A 24,819-nucleotide genomic window follows, 5' to 3' on the forward strand; every position below is an offset into this window, starting at 1 on the left:
AAGGAGCCAGGATGTGTGTCAGGTTCATAGAAGGTCTGATAGTAAGTTGAATATGGGTTTGATTCCAGTTGTCTTTTTCTTCTGTGCAGTTTTCTTTTTTTGTTTAAGAAATTGAAAACCTCATGTCCTAGTGCCAAGTATGCAGGAAGACTCAACGTTTTAACTTCTGAATTATTTTTAACATTGACTATCTCTCTCCTTTTCCATTCATTATGAAATTTTAAAGTGTTTTTCTTTCTGTTTGTTCTTGATTATTAAACATGTAACACACCTGAAATTTAACGTCATTGAAACAAAGTATACATTTTTAAAGGATGGAAAATTACATAAATATTGAAAAAAAATTACCTCAGTGATTTTAAATACCCTTCAGAAACCCACATCTGTGCAGAGATTGATGGAATGTAACTTTATCTTGGTTGTTGGGTTAGATACTTTACCTATGTTGGATGAAAGTCATACATCTCAGGAGTACATTTCATGAAATTTTAATACACCTCAAAGTATAGATGCTTAGAAAGTAGAACTGTAAGCTTGGCGAACATCAGCTCTAGTTATATTATAAAAATGACTCAAAAATCTGATCAGTATGGAATAGCATGATCTTGTCAAGCGATCAGGTTGCCAGTGAGTGTTTCCACTAATTAATAAAATGTTGAGCTTAAAAAAAAAAAATAAAAAAAAAAATAAAAAAAAATGTTCATTTTAAGATGTATTTTTTACTTTCACTTTATCATCAACTAAGGCCTACGAGAGACCTAGGACCAATTATAAGGTATGGAAATGAGGCAGTGGGAATAAACAGAGGCAAGTTTTCTTGTTGTCGTCCTTTTTTTTCCTCCACATTTATTGAGATTGTCATGAAGGATCTAAAGGTACCACTGAAGATGTTGTCCATGAAAAGAGAACAACAGCTGAATGTGGCTGAAATTCATTCATGACAGCGGCTCCATCTGACATCAGCACCGATATTTCTGGTAGTGGAGCTGTGTGAATTCTGTGCAGGAAGGAAATGTTCTTCTCTTTTTATTCAATTTTCATTTAGAGTTAAACCCAATAATACAGTGTTACTCATTTTACTGAAATATCACATGTAAGCCTAGACAATTCTTAAAACCTTAAGAATTTGCCAATAAATCATTTCAGTTTAATATTTGCATTATTTCAGCACAAACAAAACTCTTATACATGTAATAAAGTTATTTTCTAAATCAAATAAGTATATATTTTCCATTGAAAATATAGGCTACGGAAGCAATATTTGAATTGTGATAGGAAATTTGACAAAAACATGAAACTATTTTATAATTCTTGTGACACACCAACCAACCAGAAATAAAAGCATCAATATTTTTATTTAGAATATTGTCCATTCAGCCTGAAAACTTTCCTTTTAGGTTTTTCTATTTTAGGTTTCTCAGTACTTACCACTGACTCTTGCTTTTCTACATTAAAAAAAATGATTTTAAACTATCATTCTGTTAAGGTATTTAAAAATGTAATTTTTTACTTATTCATGCATTCAGTTATTTTAAATGGCAACATTGTATGCAAATTATTTTACCCTGTAAATTGGGTAAACCTACTGTGATTATCTATTTGAACTATTTCCTTTGCATCTGAGAATTAAATATAAGGGACAGTTTAAGAAAGTATTCTGGCCAAAAAACAGAATTCGTACTTTAATGTCCATTTGTTTGCTTATCTACCAATTTGACAAGTCTAGCGGCTGACCCAGGGAGCAGTGGGATGAAATCTGGAGGTGTGGGCGCACACGCTTACATCTGGCCCGGCCCTGTGTCTCCAGGTGACAGTTCACCCCCCTAGCCCCTACAGTGAGCTGAGAACAGAGAGGAATGCTCCGCCTGCAGGCCTGAGACTTGACCCCTTGGTGAAATGCTCCCAGGGTCTATGTGGGGTGCACCCTCTTGCCCTCTGTCTTCCAGTCCTTCCTTTTACACCATCTTCACTCATACTGCTTTTTAGAGTCATTCCCATATCTGCTATAATTTTGGATCTTTTTTTTTTTTTTTTTGGCAATTCTTTGGAATTCTTCATGGAGGCTACCAATACTCAGTCTTCCTTAATTAAAATATCTCTCAGAAGTCACGAACTTGGGTGTTTTTCCCTTGTATTCGTTTTTTTTTTTTGTTTTTGTTGTTTGTTTGCCTCTCAGTAAAATGCCAAGCTCTTCTAATTGTATTTTTAGATTTCAATAAAAGGCTAGACATAGAATCACTTAACTCTCCTCTTACAATCACCTACTCTCCTGGGTTCTCAGCCTGAAGCCACTTTTCTGAAGGGCTCAGTTTCCTGCATCTACCTGGTTTATACCCTCAACTTCTCTGCAGGCACCTTCTGTCCCCACTGATCTTCACGTGGCCTCTGGTTCCTGTCCAGGTGTATCACTAGTCCTACCGCATCTTCGGATCCATACTTACATTTCTAAAAATAACATAATCGTCTTCACATTACATCCCTGATAATCACCAGTGTTTCTCCCCCAGGGATCTAATAGCCTTGCATTTTGCCCCATTCTGCTTTTAAGAGTCACCATATAATCACCTTAAAGTAAGCTGTCGTCTTGACCTCGTCAGACTTTAATGTTTCTTCTGTTTATCTCTTAAAGTGCAATACCATCCATTTGCATACCATACCTCTGGTCATTGTGATTAAGAGAATCACCTTTTAGAGAAAGAGTGTTTTGAATATTATTATAGAAAGATGTCTTCTATTATTATAGAAAGATGGAGTATTTTTCAAAAGACTCAGCTTTTCTTACCTAAACAGTAAGTTGATGGATCAAGGAAATGTTTGTGATCAAAGATAAGATTTCTATCTGAAATCTTGAACTTTGCAGCAATGTGAAATTCTAAGTATTATTACCATTGAAATCTTATCATTTATAAACAATAATTTCTAATAGTTATTAACTGCTCTTGAACTGCCAGATTCTGAGCTAACTATATTTTGTGTCCAGAAAGTAGACAGCTGTTGTTGGACCTCTATAGACAACAAGATTAAGTATTAAGAGGTTAGGTTATTTACCCATTTTTTGTAACAGGCAGAGCTGCACCTCAACCCCCATCAAAGCTGATGACAGAGTCCTGACTCCCAATGAATATTCTCTCTAGCTGTACAACCAGCACAAAATTATCTCTATGCCCTCCATTTGAAAACAAAAACAATGTTTCCTCTCTAAGTTATTCACATTCTGGTTTACTTACAACTGAAAGAGACTGATTGAAATGTCCAGCAGCAAGCAAACAATATCCTAACATCAAGGACTGGGTATTAATTGTATCAGATTCACCAAATAAACATGCAGGTCGTCATAGTAGTTGTCATAAATGTCTATAGTTTAATTTATTAGTGATTTCAGGGCAAAAGTCTGTAGATACCAAGTGTTGCTACAAGCACACACATATTTGCATTCATTTCCTCACTTTGCCTGGTTCTCACTCTTTGTCTGAGGCTTCTGTCTCCACCAGTGTCAACATGGACACGTAACTCTGAGCCGCAGAAACAGGAGGGTAACAGGGCAGGCAGTAGAGCTCAGTTAGAGAGTGTGCACTAGTTCCAGGGGCCAGGTAAAACCACTGATGAATTATCATTCAAAGGGTGATTTTCTAAATTAAATAACTTATTGAATTGTGGTTCACATACCATACAATCTACCAACTTAAAGTGTACAAGTCAGTGGTTTTTATTATGTTCACAGATGTGTGCACTCCTAAGTCAGTTTTAGAACAGTTTCATCAACAGAAGAAGAAACCCGGAGCTTTCAGCCACCGCCCCCCACCCCGTCTCAGCTCTGAGCAGCCAGCAGTCTGCTCTCTGCCCCTACAGAATTCCCTATTCTGAATTTCCATAGGAAAGCAATCATAAATCATGTGGGAAAGACCATTAACTTTGCCATAGCTAAGCTGAGTGGTTTTGGCAGATCAGCACCTCATTTAGATGAATAAAAACATTGTCCATGTTCTCAAAATTATGTTCCTTTAGGTGCTTCTCCTGTACCTGTCGACTGTCTGTGATTTTCTGTTTACAAGTATTCTCCTTTCTCTGAATGGATCTGTAATGTTGAACTCTATTATCTTTTTCTTTCTGGAGCCCAGAATATGACTGATTGATTGTAATGAAAAGATTGAGTTGAAAAGATTATTTGGCAAGATTCCCAGTGTTATTAAAAACATAACTGAGTTTGGTTTAGTGGAATTTCACAGTTATACTGGAAAATCATTGTATAGTGGTCAAGCTCAAAATGCTTTAACTGAGGCCTTATATCCTGGTACCTATAGAACTAGCTATAGAATTGATTATGCTTTGTGAAAAGGCTCTTTCAAAACTGAGTGGTGTACTTTTTAATATTTTCTGGGGTGCACTTTAGATTGTCACCTCACTTTTTCTAATCTCATTTTACCTTGGATCAACCGAGCTCGAGTAATTCATTTACTTTCTATAAACCATGGCCACAAGCCTGGCACCCTAACCGGCCTCAGGGTATGTCGGGGAGAAGATGATGAAGGGAATCTGCCCTGACCTCAGGTCTTTCATATTCTAGAGGGAAAGGAGACATTGATCAAAGTGTCACATAGAGAAACGTGGTCCCAGGCATGGCCCAGGGCATGTGCACAGAGGCTGAAGGAAGGCCTCTGGCTTTGTGTGAGCAGGGTCTTAACCTTACACCAGGCTAAGGGTCAAGGGGAAAAAGCATTGGGGGCCAAGGGGTCATGCTTGCGAACGAGAACGAAGGTCCAGGATAAAGCAGAGGGGAGGCTGAGGTTACGGGACCTTGGCTTTTAGCCCACGTGCAACGTGAAGCCTGTCGCCAACTATAAACAGGGTGAGTCATGTTATCTGCTTTCTGTCTGGAAGGTTTTGAATCTCCCTAGTTAGGTCCAGAGCTAAATCTAATTTACTTTGATAGAGCTGGACTGCTCTCACATTTCATTAAATAAATGAAGGCACAGTGATCTTCAGTTCCAATTTTATCTCCTGAGTTTTGTCTTAAAAAATCTCTCTCTGATCAATTAATAAAGTCATCTCCTTAAATTAGCTTTAAAATTCTCTCAGAGAATTTTAAATCTCCAAATGTCTGATTAAAAAAATAGTAAACATAAAACATTTGGATTCAAGTCATTGAAATTTCAGAGGAAATTTTACATATAAAAGAAAAATGTTGACCAGACAGGAGTTGGTTACACTTTATTATTAAGAGACAGTTGTAAGTCTCAGGTATTGAGGGAAGGATGGATAGTTGAGTTGACCCTCAGAAAACTGGTACCTCTAAACCAAACCTGGGAGAGATTTCCCACTTTCCTACCATGGTAGCCTGCACTAAACACCTGAGCATCAAGAAAACCTTTGAATTCAGTGCTGCAAGGAGAGAAAACTGCAAGAAGCAAACACAGCTGAAGGAAAGAGCTATGAGGCCAGCTGCCGGCCTAGAGTGACATACATAGGGGTCTCCTCTACCCCCACCTCCAGAACCATATCTCGATGGGTCTGTTTTCTCTCTTTATGTCACATAAAACTTCATCACTCTATGCTTTGTTTTGATCAGCATTTTCTTCTAAGAAGTGGAGATGTATTCTGAAATTTTTCCCCATTTTCAAAGTATCTCTAGGAACTATCTGTAACCATACACCTTTGAGTCCATCATTCACCTTCTTCGTTTCTACTCAAAATCTTTCTGCAAAGTATTTTCAAGAGCGAAAAATTTTAGGTCGGAGAAAGCTTTAGACTTCATTGTTTCACTTATTAACCCAACAAACATTTCAAAGCTTAAGAAAGCATCATTATTCCAGGCACTGATATTACCTCAATGTAGGAAACAAACTTGATCCCTAGGTTAGGAAGATCCCCAGGAGAACGGCAAAGTAACTTACTTCAGTGTTCTTGCCTGAAGAATCTCATGGACAGAGCAGGCTGGTGGGCTACAGTCCATGGGGTTGCAAAGAGTGGGACACAACTGAAGCAACTTAGCATGTGCACACGAGCGGGAAACAAATAGCCAAACCAAATAGCCAAGACAAATACATAAGTAAGTCCATCACCATCGCAGAACTTACTCTGTGGCTGGGGACAAGGGAAGGAGAAAGAAAATACATGATGAATATAGGAAATGAAGAAGACAGTAGAAGAGGAGATGTTGATGAATATAATGGGAGAAGATAGAATAGAATGCAGGCATGGGGAACCCAGAGCCCTAACCCTACACATGAAGGTCCTTGGGTCCTGATCTGTGTGGTTTCCTCTGCTCTGGAAGCACGTCTGTGCACTGTACCCTATGTCCCAGTCCTGGGCTCTGATCATGTGAGGATCGTCCTAGGCAGGTTCAGGGCGCTGTGACTCAGACCATGAGGCAAAAGCAGGACCCAGAGCCGAGGAAGCTCACCCCAGAGACTCTGCCCAGAACTTGTGTGGGTGGGGGGTGAGTGTCTGCTCAGTGGGATGTGGTGAAAACAGCAGACTGATGGCTGGGTTTGAATTTCACCCTGGGTAACACAGCTTTCAATATTTGTTTATCACATCTCTTCCTAATACCCCAGAAGTAGAAAGGACTACTTGTCAAGAAAAACTTTAGAGCCACTCCTTTTCTCGACTATTGCCTCTCTTGGGCTTTCCAGGTGGCTCAGTGGTAAAGGATCCGCCTGCCAATGCAGGAGATGCAGGTTCGATCCCTGGGTCAGGAGTGTCCCCTGAAGAGGAAACAGCAACCCACTCTGGTGTTCTTGCCTGGGAAATCCATCCCATGGGAAGAGGAGCCTGGCGCTACAGTCCATGGGGCTGCAAGAATCTGACATAACTGAGCATGTGTGCATTGTCTATTTTATTTTTAAGTTTATTGAAACTCAGTGCCATTCATGGGGAAAAAATGTCTATTCTAAAATAATTTTTGCCCTTGAAGGGAGAAAGGCTTAGGGATTTACTGATTCTGAAGCTGCAGAAGCCCCAGTGGAATTTAGATCTTCTTTTGAACTACCCACATTAAAAGTGCCATCCTTACCTTCTATGTGAAATCTTACTGTTTAATGAACTTACTTGATTTTTTAACTATTGCTTTCAACCTTCTCAACTCTGTTACATAAAACTGTAATTTATACAGTTACTTCAGGAATTTATTTTCTTCCACATAAGTTCAGTTACTTATTTTTCTGTATTTTTTCCTATCTCATTTGGTCCATTAGCCAAAGCACTACTTCATTATTCTTGGTAGCTTACTGTGTTCTTTAGTTTATGCTTCCATATAATACTGATGACCTCCCCGCCTCCATTAAGCATATGCACACTCTGCTTTTTGTCCAGTTTGTGCAGGTAGAGGTCTGTCTAGCCACTTAGCATTCCAAGGGGCCATTGCTTTGTTCCCAGCACAGAACAACTTAGCCAGATAATGGAAATGAGTAATTGTCTGCTGTTTGGAACCTGAAATAAGAGTTTCTACAATGGATAGCATGGCTGGTCATTGGAGGAAATCTCTTCTTAAGGCATCACCAAATTAATCTTAAAAAACTAAAATTTTCAAAGTCAGCTATTATTAATTCTTGGATGTCACAGTGAAATTCTAAACAGATAAGCATCTTGAGAGTCTCCTTGATAGAGAAATTCCACGAGTTTATTTAAATTCTATTTAGTGTCTGTTCACCTGCTATCCTTGGCCTGTTTAGTTTCCTAACTAAAAGCTGAGTTTTTATTCTTTTGAGATTAAAAAGTGAAACGTGTGATTTTTTCTTTTCAGGGGGGAGCAGAACATAACATTCCAGTTGTGGTTTCAAAAATCTCGAAGGAGCAGAGAGGTAAAGTGTTCAGATGGTGTCCTGTGGCTGCTTCCTGAGTGAGTCACAGTCCTGAGGAGCAAGACTGTACTTAAGAACCATGAGACTGTACGAAATCTCTCATTCTAGTTCCCATGACCAAGCCACACGTGGCTGGTTCTAACCATGGAGTTTCAGTCTCTTATCCACACCCAGCCCCCCACTGTGGGGCGGGCTGGTCTTTAAAAAGAAATGTGGAACTGATTCTATTGTCAATGGACTGACTATCCAGATCTAGACATTTTCATAGACACCTTAAACTTATAGGAACATGAGAACATTTAGTCCTCCCTCCAGATTGTAAGACCTGAAATGATGGGACTAATTGGAAGTATCTTAGCATGTGTTTCAGTACTTGAGCGAAATCATATGATTATTTTTTGCATTTCCATTGCTTGTGGATCTTTTAAGATGCTACCCTTATAGACCATTTTTACTTTTTCCTTTAATTATTTTTTCCTTTAATCCTCCTCCATCTTTGCCTTTGCCCTCAATCAGTTTTGGCTTTATTGAATTAAGAACTCTTACATCTGTGTGAAGAAAGTAGACGAGACATAGTCAATTCTCCTTCTCCATTCACAGCTGAACTGTCAGGACTGCTCTTTATTGGGGACGCAATTCTTCAGGTATACATTTTACCATTATTTTCCATGTGTCACCAAGATACAGTCAGTTCACAGTATGCTCTTCAAATTCTCTCCTCTTTCCATTGCAGATAAATGGGATTAATGTGAGAAAATGCAGACATGAAGAAGTGGTGAGTCTTCTTTACCTTTTCCTAATATTGTTATTTTCCCCATGTGCAAATGATTTATGTCATTGATAAAAACTTCCTTATTTCATTAGGAACATATGAAACTGGTCCTGTGTGATATCAGATTTCCGAATAATCTCTTACTTGTTTTATTTTTCACATAGAAACAGATCAGTGACTATCACCCAGAACAAAATGTAATTCAAGAAATCGTAAAGGAGGGCTATTTGCTCTGTTTCCCAATTAATCCCCACAGTTTTCCCTTGCAGCTCAGTCAGTAAAGAATCTGCCTGCAATGCAGGAGACCCGGATTTGATTCCTGAATCAAGAAGATCCCCTGGAGAAGGAAATGGAAACCCACTCCAGTATTCTTGCCTAGAGAATCCCATGGACAGAGGAGCCTGGCAGGCTACAGTCCATGGTGTCGAAACAGTCGGACACAACTTAGTGACTAAACCACCACCAGAGCATGTCCACTAAGCATATCTCTAGGTGAAATATACCTCTAAATCTTTGCAAATCTTTGAAAGCTTATACATTCTCAGTTGATCAGTCCTCTCTGAGTCTTTGTGACCCTATAGATTGTAGCCTGTCGGATTTCTTTGTTCTTGGGATTCTCCAGACAAGAATACTTGAGTCTGTTGCCATTTTCTTCTTCAGGGCATCTTCCCCACCCAGGGTTCAAACTGGCAGGAGACTTAAGAGACACGTGTGTGTGTGTGCGCGTGCGTGTGTGAGAGAGAGAGAGACAACATTTAGAGACAGTTGAGCTCAAGACTCTGGTTTAGCACTCAGCAGCTACACAAAAAGGTCAGCATTGTTTATTGTGAATTTTCTTGGATGTTGGTAAATGTGCAGACCTGAATTCAAGGCCTCGGATGTCCTAATTCACTCCATTTAGGTGACCCAGGAATTTGTCTTTCAGCAGGCAGACCAGTGGTTTCATGTCAGCAACCTCTAATTGACACTTTGGGAGAAACTGGGAGGTGGAGGAGCTTCCGTGGGGCTGAGAGAGGACATAAAAAGATGATGCCGGAAAGAACAGCCAGTGTCGGGCGCTTGGGAAATGTTTTTCACGGTTGATTCAATAACACTCATAGAATCTTCACTGAATTTCCATATCAGCTCACATGGGAAAGGAGAGAGGAGAAATTATGTTTAAAGGTTTGTACTCAGGGGTCAAACAAAATGAAAATACCCTGAGCCTTCGGCTTTTCACAGCTTCAGTTCGTTTGGTTTGTGAGGACACAGCTCCTCTGCTAACAGCTAATTGGAGAAGACTCTCCTGACACATTTACATATTTCAGACCTCAAAGAGGCAGCTTCAAGTGTCTGAAAAGCTCCAGCTTCACCAGCAGAGTTCTGGAGGGTTCTTTGTGGGACAGGCAAGGAGTGTCCCTTTGCATCACTCCTCTGCTCTCTCAAAAATCCTACTTGGCCCCCACTGGCATCCCTGGTGAGCCTTGCAGAAAATGTATATACTTCAGATCTTAGGCCACACCAAATAGGTACAGGGAAAAGCAATATTTGAGAACAAATAAAAATTCTCATTTTTAGGCAAATGAGAATTAGCACAGCACAGACCACTCTGTTCTGAATATATGTAAATACCAAATAAAGCCCTGTAAGCAGAGATATTTTAGCTTTAGTCTTTTTTTTCAGAAGTACAGAGAGATGTAAAACTCGTTGTCCAGGGAGCAAGAACAGGTGCATTCTCTCCAAAAAGACTCATGCTATCAATGGAGTCCGGTTTGTGATTTGTTCTTCGGAGGTACACAGTGAGCTTACAGGAACTGTGTGGGGCTTTGATTGAATAAATCAGCGTGGCCTGAAAGATTTGTCATTGTTGTTCAGTTGTTCAGTATTCATGTCCAATTCTTTGCGACTCCATGGACTGTAACACGCCAGGCTTACCGGTCCTTCACCATCTCCAGGCGTTTGCTCACACTCATGTCTATTGAAACAGTGATGCCACCCAATCATCTCATTCTCTGTTGCCATTTTCTCCTTCTGCCCTCAATCTTTCCCAGCATCAGGGTCTTTTTCTCATCAGCTGGCCAAAGTATTGGAGATTCAGCTTCAGCATCAGTCCTTCCAATGAATATTCGGGGTTTATTTTCTTTTGGATTGACTGATTTGACCTCCTTGCTGTCCAAGGGACTCTCAAGAGTCTTCTCCAGAACCATGATTTGAAAGCATCAATTCTTCTGTGCTCAGCCTTCTTTATGGTCCAGCCCTTACATCCGTGCATGACTACTGGAAAAACCATAGACTTGACAATACAATCCGTTGTCAGAAAATTGATGTCTCTGCTTTTCACTATGCTACTAGGTTTGTCACAGCTTTTCTTCCAAGGAGCAAGTGTCTTTTAATTTCATGGCTGCAGTCTAAAAGATTGGAACATGCTTGAATGGTGTTCATTCTATTTCAAAGAAAAGGGACTTGAGATTGTATTGTAAATTGCATGTGGCCCTTTATAATAAGCTTTTATTCTTTTGAGAAGTTTAAACTTACCAGCTTTGAAATGTAGATACTGATTTTCTTACCTGGTTCCAGTCTTTCACTTTGCAACAGTGATTAGCAAGTTTTTATCTTCACTATCAATTATCTAAGTAAGCAAACTGCTGACACCTCAGTGGGGCTGACTTTATTAAATGTTTAAGACTAGACTTATGTGGGCAGAAAAAGGCACCACAAGCTGAGAGATATGGGTAGTTTTAGTGCCTCAGAGTCCCTGATTTAGAAAAAAACCGAGAAGGTATGACAGTAGGTTGTTTGCACACCTGACTGTCCCTTGTTCACCTGCGCAGGTCACGGCTGTTGGAAGCAGCATCATTCTTAAATGCCTTCTACAGGAAGCCATGGCTTCTATGATGAGCTGTAGGCTGGTCTGTGTATGTGGGGATCCCTCCTCCTCACCCCTGGGTGCTCAGGGGATTGTGTTAATGGAATTCTTTACCCAAATGCTTAGAAATAGATCATTATGGCTTCTGCATCTGTTTCTCATGTTGCCAGTTGGGGTGAGTGATCTCAACTCCAGGCTATAGCCACCCCACCCTGGATGCAAGAAACCAAGAAAGTAAAGCTCCCAGTTTCCACATCAAAAAGGAGTAGCACAGGCACCAGCTTTGAGAAGTCTGTGTCCTGAAAAAGAGTTTCATCCACTCTTGGTTGTTATGATCTTACTCATACAAAGCATTAGATAATTAGAAGTGAAAATAACTGTCACTCTAATTCTGAATTTGTGAATTTGAACCAAACTCTACCAGAGTGTATAATTTTTACAACAGCAGAATGAGGAGCTCAAATTATGTAAATTAAAAGATTCATTCAAGCAATGATATCAAATTTTGATAAGAGAAACATAAAATATTGCTTAATATAATTTTGATTGTTATAATATGTGCTTAATTCAAATTTTTCATTGGAATAAAAATAACATTTATCTTTTTAGCTCAATCAGAAAATGACATTGCTAGGGTTTATATCACATCATCTGAAAATGAGGCATTAGTTTGAATACTAGAAGTCTTGTGAGTTACCAAGAAACACATTCAGGATGTGACTTGGGACTGCAGATTATTTTAGACCTTCACAGAAAGATTAACTTATCACTGAGTTACACACCATGTTTTACCTAACTGCTGACAATTCCCAGTATGTTCTCAGTTTGGAAATAGGTTTTAAGGTCTAACCAATTAATATTTTCCTCAAGGACTCTGACCATACTGGACTTTTTTTCTTTGGATCAACTACCACCAACAAAAGCCACACATGAAATAATTTAACTTTTAATATTTCCCACTGGTTTGGGAAATGTTAAGTGCAAAGGCAAAAATGTGGGAAATATTGTTTATTGAATCTGTGAATTTTGAAAAGCAATAAAATATCCAGAACTTGCCTTATTTACATCCTTAGGTTTTCATTAACACCTTTAGGAGTTCCTTCTCACAGGTCTGTCCCCTAATTAGGTTATGAATAGAGACAGCACAGGAGATAAGTTAATTAATTTTCCTCCTGGCTACAGACTCTCCGCCAGTCCCTACCTGGCTATTAAGAGGGGTTGGTACTTTATTTCATTTCTTTGGTTTTTGCCCAATGTTTCTTTTCCTGTCCCAGTGTTCAAGCCAGATTACATATCACAGGGAGTTGTCAAGTCTCCCGTGGCTCCTCCGGGCGGTCATAGTTTCCAGGACTTCTTTTCTCGATAACACTCACAGGTTTGAGGAGTACTGCTCAGGCGTTTTGTGCAGTATGTCTCAACTGGGAGTTTTCTGGTATTTTTTCTTGCAACTAGACTGGGTGTTTGTGTTTCGGGAGGAAGGCCACACAGGCACAGCCCATCCTCATCCCATCTCACCATGTGTACACACCTTCCTGACTGCGTGGCCAGTGCCGGGCAGAGGCTGAGCGTCAGGGATCTCTGCTCGAGCCCCCGCGTGCTCCCCCCATGCTCTGCTCTGAGGAAGGGGGTCACTGTGCAGACCCCGCACTCAGTGGTAGTGCTTCTGTCTCATGGGGTGGGCTGTCTGCCTACGTTCCCTGGAATTCTGCTGCACAGGAGATTTGTCTGTTTATCCTCAATGTTTAAACTTTATTCCATCATTCTGGTGGGTCAGGAAGGGTTGTGGACCTTGACCTTGTACTCTGGGCTATAAGGTCTTTGCACGTGGTTTTAGAGTTGCTTTGCAATAGTCCTTGGGATTTGGGGTTTTTTCAGCACTTTCTCAGTCTGTGGCAACAAAAGTTGTTTCAGGCGCATCTTGCACATTTCCTGCCAGGCCAGGAATCAGCCGTTTCTCCCAGAGGCCCTGCTTCCCTTTGTTGAAGAACATCTGAGCAACTGCCTTCTTGGAGCTGGGTGCTCATTGCTCTGGAGCAGCTGTGCCTCCAAGGCCTGTCGGCTCACAGAGGACAGGAGGCGTGTGTGAGTGTGTGTGTGGGGGTGTGTGTGTGAGAGAGTGTGTGTGTGTGAGTGAGTGTGTGTGAGTGAGTGTGTGTGTGTGTGTGAGAGAGTGTGTGTGAGTGTGTGAGTGTGTGTGTGTGTGTGTGTGTACCGAGGTGCTCACATACCTACTCAGACATGTCCATGTCCATGTCCACATGAGGCTAAACACGAGGCTACATGGTTGCCTCCAAGTAAAGCCATCATCACATAGATGAACGATTAGAACTAGCCCCCTCCCTTTGTTTATCTGTAACCCCCCTCAACAGATGGCCACACCATCTGCCGTCTGTCGATTTAATTGTTCTAACCCAGTACATATGTACAGCGGGATCAGGATGATTAACCCACTCACCAGTGTGCAAACTCCTTGAGGACAGTAGAGGATAGGTGTACAGTTCCTTTTTGCCTTTCGTCTTCCAGATTTCATTAGTTTTAGGTCAGTTCCACTCCCCCACGCCCTACAGGGAAGTGGTTTCAGACACTGATAACACAATCGTGTTGCCTTCGGTTCTTCATCCTAACATCCCTCAACCTTCCAAATGACTCTAAAGGTCTGCACACATCAAGGCTCACTCACCTTTTGCTGCATACTCTACAAGTTTGGACAAGTGCACAGCATCGCGTCTCCACCATCATGACACCATGCAGACGAGTTCCACATCCCTAAAATATCCTCCTCAACCATCCCCCCGCCCCCACACCAGCAATCCTCTGGAAATAATCATCTCACTGTCTGCAAAGTTTTGCCTTCACCAGAATGTCATACAGTTGAAATCATAGAGAAATTAGCCTTTTCAGACTGGCTTCTTTCACTTAGCAATGTCACTGAAGAATGATCCATGTAATTTAGCTCTCGATGATTTATTTATTTTTGAGCACCAAATAATATTTCAGGGTCTGGACAAGGGAATATTAAGCAACTTCACTACAGTTTTTCTTTAAATCTTTTTACCCATTGGAGGACATTGTACTTACTTCCAGTTCACAGTGATTATGAATAAAACTGTTATAAATATTTGCACGCAGGTTTTTGTGTGGACCTAAGTTTTAAGTACTTGGAAAATAACTTAGGAGGTGTATCGCTGGTTGTATGGTAAGATTTTACTTAGTTTACAAGAAGCTGCCAAATTGTCTTCTGAAACGGCAGTGCTATTCTGCAGTCCCTCCATCAGCAGTGAAGGAGTGTCCCGTGCTCTGTATCCTCAGCCACAACTGGGGTCTCGGTTTGTGGATCTGAACCATGTGGCCAGGGGTATCTCATTCTGCTAATGTACGATTCCTTAATGACAGATGATGGAGGACATATTTTCATATGTTTATTTGCCCCCTTTATATTTTCTTTGATGATGTCTGTTCACATATTTTGCCCATGTTTACATCCACTTGTTTATTTTCTTATTGTTGAACTGAACAAAGTTTTATATATATACATATATACATATATGTATATATACATAAGAGGTAACTCTTCGTGTGTGTTGGATCCAACATAAATAAATGGTTTAAAGATATTTTCTCCCTGTCTGTGAGTGGGTTGCTTTTTTAATTTTCTTATTTTATGTAAAAAAGTATATTTTACAGAACAAAAGTTTTTTAATTTCATTGAAGTCCAACACATCAGTTATTTGATGGCCATAAAGATTGCTTTATTTCCTTCTTTAAGTCTATGTAACCTTAATTTATGTTTTGTTTCCATAATATTAGAAACAAGCCTGGAAGCTTGCAGCATGATTTGAATACTCATATGAATATGAGAAAATATATCCTTATATGTCATTTTCTTGTTCCTGGTCTCAGTGGGAAGGGGTCCAGTTTCCCATCATTAAGTGTCATATGAGCTGTGGGTGTTTTGTAGATGTTCTTTATCAAGTTGAAGGAGTCCCCCTACATTTCTAGTTTGCAGAGAGTTTTAATCAAGGGTGTATGTTGAAGCTTTTCAAATGCTTGTCCTGCATCAGTTGATATGAATATACTTGTTTTGTTCTTTAAATGTTTGATGTGGAGATAACATTGTTTGAATTTACAATGCTGAATCATCCTTGCCTACCTGGAATAAACCCAGTTTGTTGTGATGTATAACTCCTTTTATACATTGTTGGTTTGGTTTGATATACTTATGACTTTTTGAAGATTGTTGCATAAATGCGTTTGGGGCTGCCCAGCATCACACCAGCATTCCTCAAGGGATGTTTATCTACCTGTCGCTTCAACTTGTGAGCCAGTGCCTTCCAACAATTATGTACCACAAACAAAACTGAGTCGAAAACAGGAAGATAGACCATAAATCCAGTAGAATAACACCATCCAAAAATCAGCAGTAGAAAATGATGGAGAGTGTGTGCAGCCCCAGGAATTTTCACTCATTGCAGGTGGAAATGCAAAATGATGAAGCCACCGTGAAACACTGTCTGACAGTTTGTTGCAAAGCGAAATATTATGTTATACAATGGAGCATGCATATTCACAAGTATTTAGCCAAGAAAATTGAAAACATATGTTCATAGAAAAATATGTATAGAAGGTTTTAGTGAAGCTTTTATTCTTAATCACCAAAAATTAGAGCCAACCAACATGTCCTCGACATATGAATGGATAAACAGACTGTGCTGCAACCGTAAGTGGAATTCTTTTCAATGATAAAAAGGAATGATTGTCTCAATCGATGAAGAGAAAAGCATTTGACAAAATTCCACACTCTCCCCTGATAAAAATAACAAGCAGGGAATAAAAGTAAGCTACCTCAACATAATAAACACTTTAAATGGAAAATCCAGTGTTAATATCATACTCGGTAAACAAAAGCTTTTTCATTAAGATCAAGAATAAAAAAAGGATGCCCACTTTTACCAGTTCTAATCAACATAGTATTGGAAGTCTTATCCAGTGCAATTATGGAAGGAAAGAAAATACATCAAAATTGGAAAAGAAAGAAGATGATCTCTGTTCATAGATGACATAGTTTCATCATTTTATTTTTGTGGATTTTAAATTAAAAAAAAAAAAGAGGCAGATAATAACCATGCTGTCAGATAACACATAGAGTTATGCTGTGCTCTGAACCACATCTAAAAGTTTCTTTCACACTGAATTGATGGTGAAAGTCTGTTCAAAGATGTTTTATGTTCTTAACGAAAGTATAATTTGATGCTCAGATACAGATGATTTTGTGTAATCTAAGATTGATTACAAAATTTTTTACTTTCACATCAAAAATCAGCCTGTAGTTAGCAATAAAAATTTCTTTTTGAGAGAATTACAGGTTGTGAAAATGAGGGAATACACAGTTGTTTTTAAAGTGGTGAAGTGCAGATACTGAGTGAGAGGCGCAAAACCATGATTAGCATTATTTTTATTAACAAATATTGTATCCAGGGAAAGACTGAAGGCAAAAGGATAAGAGGGTGGGCAGAGGATGAGATGGTTGGATGGCATCACTCACTCAATGGACATGAGTTTGAGCAACCTCTGGGAGATAGTGAAGGACAGGGAAGCCTGGTATGCTGCCGTCCATGGGGTTGGAAAGAGTCAGAAACGAGTTAGCGACAGAATAACAACAACTGTATCTAGTGTACACTCACGTCTCTTGGATAAAATAATTGTCCTGGAAATTATGTTTGTCCCTGGGAAGATTTTATGGTCTGAGATGCCAGGATCCACAAATCAGAGCCCCAGTATTATAATGGCATACAACATAAGGGTATCACATACAGTGAACAATATAAGGCATTGTCAGATGCTGGTGATAGACAATATACAACATTTGCTTCACTTTGAAAGTTTTATTTTTTCTCCCTATAATGACTTGTGCTCCCTCTACTCAAATAATGTGAACTTTATGCTGATCAGGTAGCAAATAAATTTGACCAGATCAGATGAAATTCAAACATTTTTCTCTTTCGCTATGGTGAAACTTGTGAGGTGATACGTGAAAGATGAAAGGCTCTCCATTTGTTACTCTGGATGTCAGGAGGTAAATCTTAGCGTCCCTGAGATGTTTCCTCAACAATTGGGATAGTCATACACATCTCCCAGTTACTTCAGAAGGAACTGGATGGTTAGTCTGGGAAACATCAAGAATTCCTTCTGAGTTTCTTTGCCCAAGCAACGTCAGAAAGAGTGCGTGATTGTTCTTACTGGGGTCCTTGACCAGGCACTGCGGCTGCTGTTAGTCCATCCCGGGGTTTCTGCTCAGTGATGAAAAAAAACAGGGTTCCTCCTAGCCGTGAACAGCAACAGCGCTGTGCTGGAGTTCCGGCACTATGTACCTCGCGGCACAGACTTGCTGATTGAGTCTCCTGTTTGTGAAACCCAGACGGGAACTGCCAGCCGCGCTGGTGAGCGGCAGCCCTGTAGGTCCAGTGATCTGACTGTCCTCACCTCATCAATCTCCTTCCTCTCCGGGAGCTGTGCTGGGCAGGTGCTCTGTCTGGGGACATGGTTGCCCAGGTTGCTATGGAAACGGAGCCAGACTAGATGCAGGAGAAAGAGCAGCCCTTCTCCTCTCATTACTCACAAGCTGAGCCCTTCTCCTGCTCAGGACTCCAGACAGAGCTAAGCCAGTGGAGGGAGGAAGGGGGGACTTCAACCAGGCGGGTCAGGGGCAGGGAGCCCAGTGTTCCTCACCACCTACTTTTTAAGGGATGTGCTGGCGAGAATTAGAGTCAGTGGTTTTTTCTGATACTGTTTCATTGGAAAGTACTCTCTGCAAGCTTATGTGCCCTCATTGAACCGTCATCCATCTAAAATTTTTAACCGAACATAAGCCATTTCAATTTTACATCTCAAGTGACCAGCTCATAGATTTCTGAAATTGGCATTCATTGACCTGAATTTATTGAAAGAGATAGAGTTTAAAGTTCCTGTTGTTCAACCATGGCTTCAGGGTCACATGAGACACGTAGGATTCCCCATGGCCTCTGAGACAAGGCAGCTCTAAGACAAGACAGGCTAATGTCCGGGCACCCGCTGCGTTTCATGTATCATCTTGATCAGTTCACCCTTTCCTGAAGTGTCCTTGGGTTGAGATGATGGTGCCTTTTGGAGAGGTGAGTATGAGGTCTGGGCCTGAAGCTGAGTGACTGACAGAGAGGTTCCCGAAGAGTCTGTTTTGGTTTCCGTTTGGTCATCCTGTCATTGGTCATTTTGTCAGGTACCAGATGGCAGGACTGTCCTCTGGGACTCTGTTGAAAAGAAGTAGAGTTTAAAGTAGAACAGGAGACTTGAGGGAAGTTCCAGATGACAAAATAAAAAGGCAGTAAGCCAATACTCTTACTAAAGGCCACCCTTACGCAGTCTCAGTAGTTTCAGATATGTCAGACAGGGACAGGCATACATGGCTTCAAAATAAAGTGCCTGTGTTTCGCACAAGTTCATAACCATCTTCAGGGCTGTAACTGCCATGTCCCCACCATTTTGTGTGCGATAGATTCCTCTGAAGACTGAAATTTGAAGTAATCATGAAGTAATAAACTCTATTTTCCTTCACGTATTTAGCAGCATATAAGGATTATTTTCTCCCCACTCATTTAACACATTATACTTGAGACTCACATCTATTTTCAAGTATTTGAAATGACCAGACACCCAGAGAAACCACTGTTTTCTCATGGCAGGACAGCTGTATTTCTCCCTCATGAATGACTGTTTCCAGGGAGGTGCCGGCAGAGCCAGAAGTGGCCCCACAGCGCTGTTGACTGTACCAGAGCATTAATCCTGCTCTCCACGTGCACCGGGGAGGCGGGGGGTGGGGATACCTGAAGTTCAAAGTGACATATGAAATGATGCACATGATGGAGTAAGATGAAAGACCACGGGAGGAAAGTGTACCAGCAACTCCTCAGCACTTTCTTCTGAGTCCCGTGCTGCTGTGGAAACGTGTGGTGATGACGTGTGTAAACAAACACTTACAGCTCCGGGCTTCAGCTGCCCTTCCAATGTGGCTGTCACTGAGTCCGCTTTGCTTCTCAGATCCTGACAATTCGTTCCTGAGACAATCTCATACAGAGTTGTACAAAAAACAAGGGGAAGTCTCTCCCTTCCTTCAAAAATTAGATAAAACTTAGTTTTGAACATACCTGTTCCAGATGACTTTTTTTTTTTTTGGTATCACTTTATTATGGTTTCAGTGTATCCTTGTTTGATATTGGTATTTTATAAAATAGTTTATTCCAAAGAGAATTCCATGGACTAGCTGTGAGCACCAGGCTCACTTCAAATAACACTGAGGTCCTGCTGTGAGTGTCACACCAGTTCCCTGGGGTCAGGAGGCTGATTTTTCTTCTTCCTTAAATTCAATATTTTAATTCTTTTATTTTTTTTCAATTATTTTTATTAGTTGGAGGCTAATTACTTCCCAACATTGCAGTGGGTTTTGTCATACATTGACATGAATCAGCCATGGAGTTACATGTATTCCCCATCCCGATCCCCCCTCCCACTCCCCCCCCCCCCACCCGATTCCCCTGGGTCCTCCCAGTGCACCAGGCCCGAGCACCTGTCTCATGCATCCCACCTGGGCTGGTTATCTGTTTCACCATAGATAATATACATGCTGTTCTCTCGAAACATCCCACCCTCGCCTTCTCCCACAGAGTCCAAAAGTCTGTTCTGTACATCTGTGTCTCTTTTTCTGTTTTGCATATAGGGTTATCATTACCATCTTTCTAAATTCCATATATATGTGTTCGTATGCTGTATTGATCTTTATCTTTCTGGCTTACTTCACTCTGTATAATGGGCTCCAGTTTCATCCATCTCATTAGAACTGATTCAAATGAATTCTTTTTAATGGCTGAGTAATATTCCATGGTGTATATGTACCACAGCTTCCTTATCCATTCATCTGCTGATGGGCATCTAGGTTGCTTCCATGTTCTGGCTATTATAAATAGTGCTTCGATGAACATTGGGGTGCACATGTCTCTTTCAGATCTGGTTTCCTCAGTGTGTTGAGGATGACTTTTTAAAAGTAAACTTTTTTGCCAATTTAAAAATTTTGTTAAACTGCCTAATAGAAGAACTAGTCAGTCGGCACACAATGTTAGAAAACACAGTAAAATATTACTTGTGTCTTTGAAGAAATACTGCAATTAAAACAAATGCTGAAATAGTGTTACTATAGTGTGTGAACTAGCTACCAATGTATTCTGCTTGTTAAGTTCAACTCATCTAAAATGTGACATTCACCCACTTTTATTACATAGAATCTTATTTTAATGAGATCTTTTAAAGTGATGGAATTTTTAGTTATAGCTTCAAATATTACAGTAAAAGTGGATCAGGCATTCTACATTCTCACCTCACTAAAGTAAATTATTCTTTTTCCATATTGAAATTCATTAATAGTTATTACTATATCCTGGTTATTAGAGCTGACATTGTTATTTAGTCAACCTCCATTCTTATTTGTAATATTTACCCAAATTGAAAACTTACTACATACTCACACACTATTTTAGGCTGAAACTTTAGGAATTCAGAAGTACTAAAAATTTAGTAGTTCTTTTTAAAACATACAACTCTATACATATTTTTGCTGTGATTTTTTTTTCTATTTTATGAGAACGTAATGTTCAGACTTGAAATGACTATATAAGGGATCCTACTGTACTTATGTGTGTATGTGGAGTGTTTCCCACAAATTAAAATGCAGGAAAGGTGATGAAATGAATGAGTGAGATTCATCCTCAGGAACGTCACAGCACCTTTCTCCAGCTGTGATGTACACAGTAATCCAAACCCCCATCCCTTCCTTCATCTGTTTTCAGCTTTTCGATCACTGTTAGTGTCACTTTGTGGTAAGAGATGGTATTTCTAAGTTACCTCAAATGCCTTTCTTATTTTTCACTGATTGCTCCAAATTCCATGTGATGCTTGCTTCCTCACATTGATCCACCCACTGCTTCCAGGGGCGATGGGATTCTCTGTATGCAGTTCTGCACCTCCTTTTCCAGCTGGACAGTTCCTGCTGTCACACATGGCTTACTGTCCAATCTGGTGGGCTACAGTCCGCCAGAGTCATACAGAGTCGGACAGGACTACACATGCACCAGTGCCAGGGTTTGTGGGAACTACAGGCTCCGTCCTTGACCAGATGTGTCTTTCCTGAGACGGCCCTATCTCTGCCCTCAATGCTGGCAGCTCTCTGACCCCACCCGTCACCTGTAGGTGTGGACATGCACACCTGTCCTCACAGAGAGGGGCGTGTGTCCCCCCCACTGCTCCACAGCTTCCCCTCAAATTTACATGTGAAAGTGGGAAGCAGAGGACCTAGTCCCACTCAGGAGAGCCCCACTCAATCAGTACGTTATTTCCCCCTACAATTAACATAAATAAAAATGGTTAAATAAGGAAATGCTTTGTTCACTCAATGTCCACGGGTGGTCACCACCTCAACATGGATAGTAAAGCTCGGTATAGTGTCTACTGCCAGCTTAGCTGTTCTGTCTGAAAAGCAGTTTGTTTAAGACCGTTGCTCAAATTCACGCTCAATTTCCTTTTCCTCCAGAGGTCAGGACTCTAAGAAAATCATTTACTGCAGTTAAAGACGTATCAGCGGGGTGAGGCCAAAGTCAAAGGGAAGTCCTGTGTGTGGTGTGTGTGTGTGTGTGGTCTGAGTGTGTGTGGTTTGTGTGTTTGTGTGTGATGTCTGTGTGTGTGTGTGTGGTCTGTATGTGTGTCTCTGTGTGTGGTTGGTCTGTGTGTGTGTGGTATGTGGAACCCACAGCATGCTCACCACCGAGACTAAACCCTCCCATCAGCTGTGCACTCTGAGTGGTGTTGACGTGTCAGTGCATGTTCATAACTTGTATCAATGGCCCACTCAGCTGGAGTGTGTTGACCATGGGGAGGCTGTACTTCCAGGGGGCAGGGGGTCCAGGTGAAATCTCTGCACTTTCCCCTCCTGTTGGCTGAGAACCTGAGACTGCCCTACAAAAATAAAGTCTTTAGAAAACAAAATGGTGAAATAACCTCCAGCTATGAGCATTTTTGGCTTCATACACCACAGCAGTGGTGGGCGGCTAAATATTTCCTCAGAAGCTCCTGTGAATTTAGAATGGCCCCGGTGGGAAGGCAGAAGGACAGAGAACACAACAGGAGTCTGTGCAGTTTCCTGTCTAACAGACGGATGGAGTTTAGGGACATTCAGGTCACAGTCCGAGCAGTTAGCTTGTCCTGGTTTAAGAGAGTCAGCCTATAAATATAGACTTCCCTTTCCTTTTTCCATTTTTATTGATTGCCATCTTTTACCAACTTCTGTGCTTTTACTCTTGTACTCACCCAAGGCAGTATGAGAGAATAACTGTGCCGATATGTCAGCTGATTAAAATGGACAACATTTGATTTGCATCAAGAAATGTGAATGAATATTAAAATGATGATAAGATTTATTGGCACTGATTTCCGATTATGCACGAAGATGACATTCTTCTTTATTCATGATGTGGAACCTATATTTTCTACCTGACAGTATTAGGCCAATTATCCCAATCCTGTTTTCTGAAAAGATGACTATTTCTGCATTAATTTTTTTAGTATATGTGCTGCTGAATCAAGCATGTGCTTCTGCATTAATTAAAAGATGTGTATGTGTTGAGGACTTGAAGTTGTGGTTATCCAGAAAGCCACCCATAACTGACCTTTTATTGAAAACAAACTCAAAGTTACATTGCTAGGGTAAGGTTTTATAGTTTTTGAAAAGTTTTTATTTATCTCGATGGCATTTGAACATTTCAAGACTCAAGTTTACCAATATAAAGCTTTAAAAGAAAAGCACTTGCCATTAGCTATTTCTGGGGCAACCATATTTAATTTATTCTACTTTGTTCTCTTAATTATACTTGAGATTCTCACAGTGTTGTTTTTTATTTAACATTGGATATTATCTATTGCATACTTGCTGTAGAATGTGTGCATTTAGCAGCTGCTTTCCATTGCCTCAGACACTTCAGTGCACTTGTATAATAATGATTATATAAACATTAAATGCCACTGTGAAACAAGCCAAGTTCATAAATTCTTACTAAGCTAAAAACTAAAAAAAAAAAAAAAGAAAAATGGGAACTTTGCATGGGATTATCTTGAATCCATGGGAAACTTGTGGATATCCTCACAGTGTCATGTCTGGGGTTGTCCATGATACACCATCTTCCTCCAGTTCAGCTAATCTTGTATTTATTTGTTGATATTAAATCAAAGCCAGTTGATCACTATACATTACCTTGTATATATGATATTCCGCACTAAACTCACTTAATAACTCACCATACAGTAATGTATATAGGCTCTTAAGGATTTTCTGTATTCAAAAATCACGTTACCTCTGAATAATGTGTTTCATTTCTTCTATTCAATTTTAATGATTTTTATTAGCTCTGCTCTTGCCTTATTACAGTAAAACCTGAAGAAAAATTAAGGAGAAATGAAATTGGTGGCCATTTTTGCCTCATTTCTGATATCAAAGAGAAATGTCTCAGTAATTCACCATTAGCTGTGATGTTTCTTATACATTTTTTTGTGTATCTCTTTATAATATGAAGGATACTTCTTTGTACACTCAATTTTCTATGAGCTTTTATCAAATGAATCAAATGAATCTAATCAAAGGCTTCTTTGTATCTATTAAAATGATTATATAATTTTCTTCATTTTAAAATTTCCTACTTTTAACATGATGACATGTATTATTTGTGTGTGTGCCGTGTGTGTGTGTGTATCTTATCTAATGCTCAGACTGGGTTAATGTTATTGTTCTGTCCTCAAGTCAGGGTTAGGGCCAATCCAGCAAAGTTGTTTATGTTATTTTGCTTTTTATTTCTATAATTTCATTTGATTTGGGGGGCTTCCCCAGTTGGCTGAGCGGTAAACAATCCCCCTGCAATGCAGGAGATGCAGTCTGGATCTCTAGGTTGGGAGATCCTCTGGAGGAGGAAATGGCAACCCACTCCAGTATTCTTGCCAGGGAAATCCCATGGACAGAGGAGCCCGGTGGGCTACAGTCCACCGGGTCTCAAAGAGTCAGACACAACTAAAGCGACTTAACATGCACACAGCACACAGAGACCAGACGTCATTCTAAACCATTTTCATAGTCAGTTCTTTAATGATTTTATGATGATCATTTTACCATAAGTTTAATAACAAGTTATGTCCCCGTGGTTATTAACTACTTCTTCACTTATTATTCTTAATTCTCCTCTTAGTCTATGTGAGTTTTTAAATTTATAGAGATACTTATATCTTTTCTAGTTATGTTTGCTATAAATAGTCCTCAGCTTTCTGAACTTCTTTTAATATTACTA

The 24,819-nt window shown here is 40.1% G+C and overlaps 1 protein-coding gene across 1 annotated transcript in view; it reads left to right on the plus strand.

Annotated features, from left to right (window-relative positions):
* The window catches only part of SNTG1 (syntrophin gamma 1), a 375,824-nt gene that overhangs the window by 257,821 nt on the left and 93,184 nt on the right, over positions 1-24,819 (plus strand). The window contains exons 6-8 of the mRNA XM_043880416.1: positions 7,742-7,799; positions 8,400-8,443; positions 8,533-8,574. Coding sequence (XP_043736351.1) covers positions 7,742-7,799; positions 8,400-8,443; positions 8,533-8,574 — 144 coding nt within the window. The remainder of the gene's footprint in view (positions 1-7,741; positions 7,800-8,399; positions 8,444-8,532; positions 8,575-24,819) is intronic.

The sequence above is a fragment of the Cervus elaphus genome, chromosome 21, assembly GCF_910594005.1.
Source record: "Cervus elaphus chromosome 21, mCerEla1.1, whole genome shotgun sequence".
Lineage (NCBI taxonomy): Eukaryota > Metazoa > Chordata > Mammalia > Artiodactyla > Cervidae > Cervus > Cervus elaphus.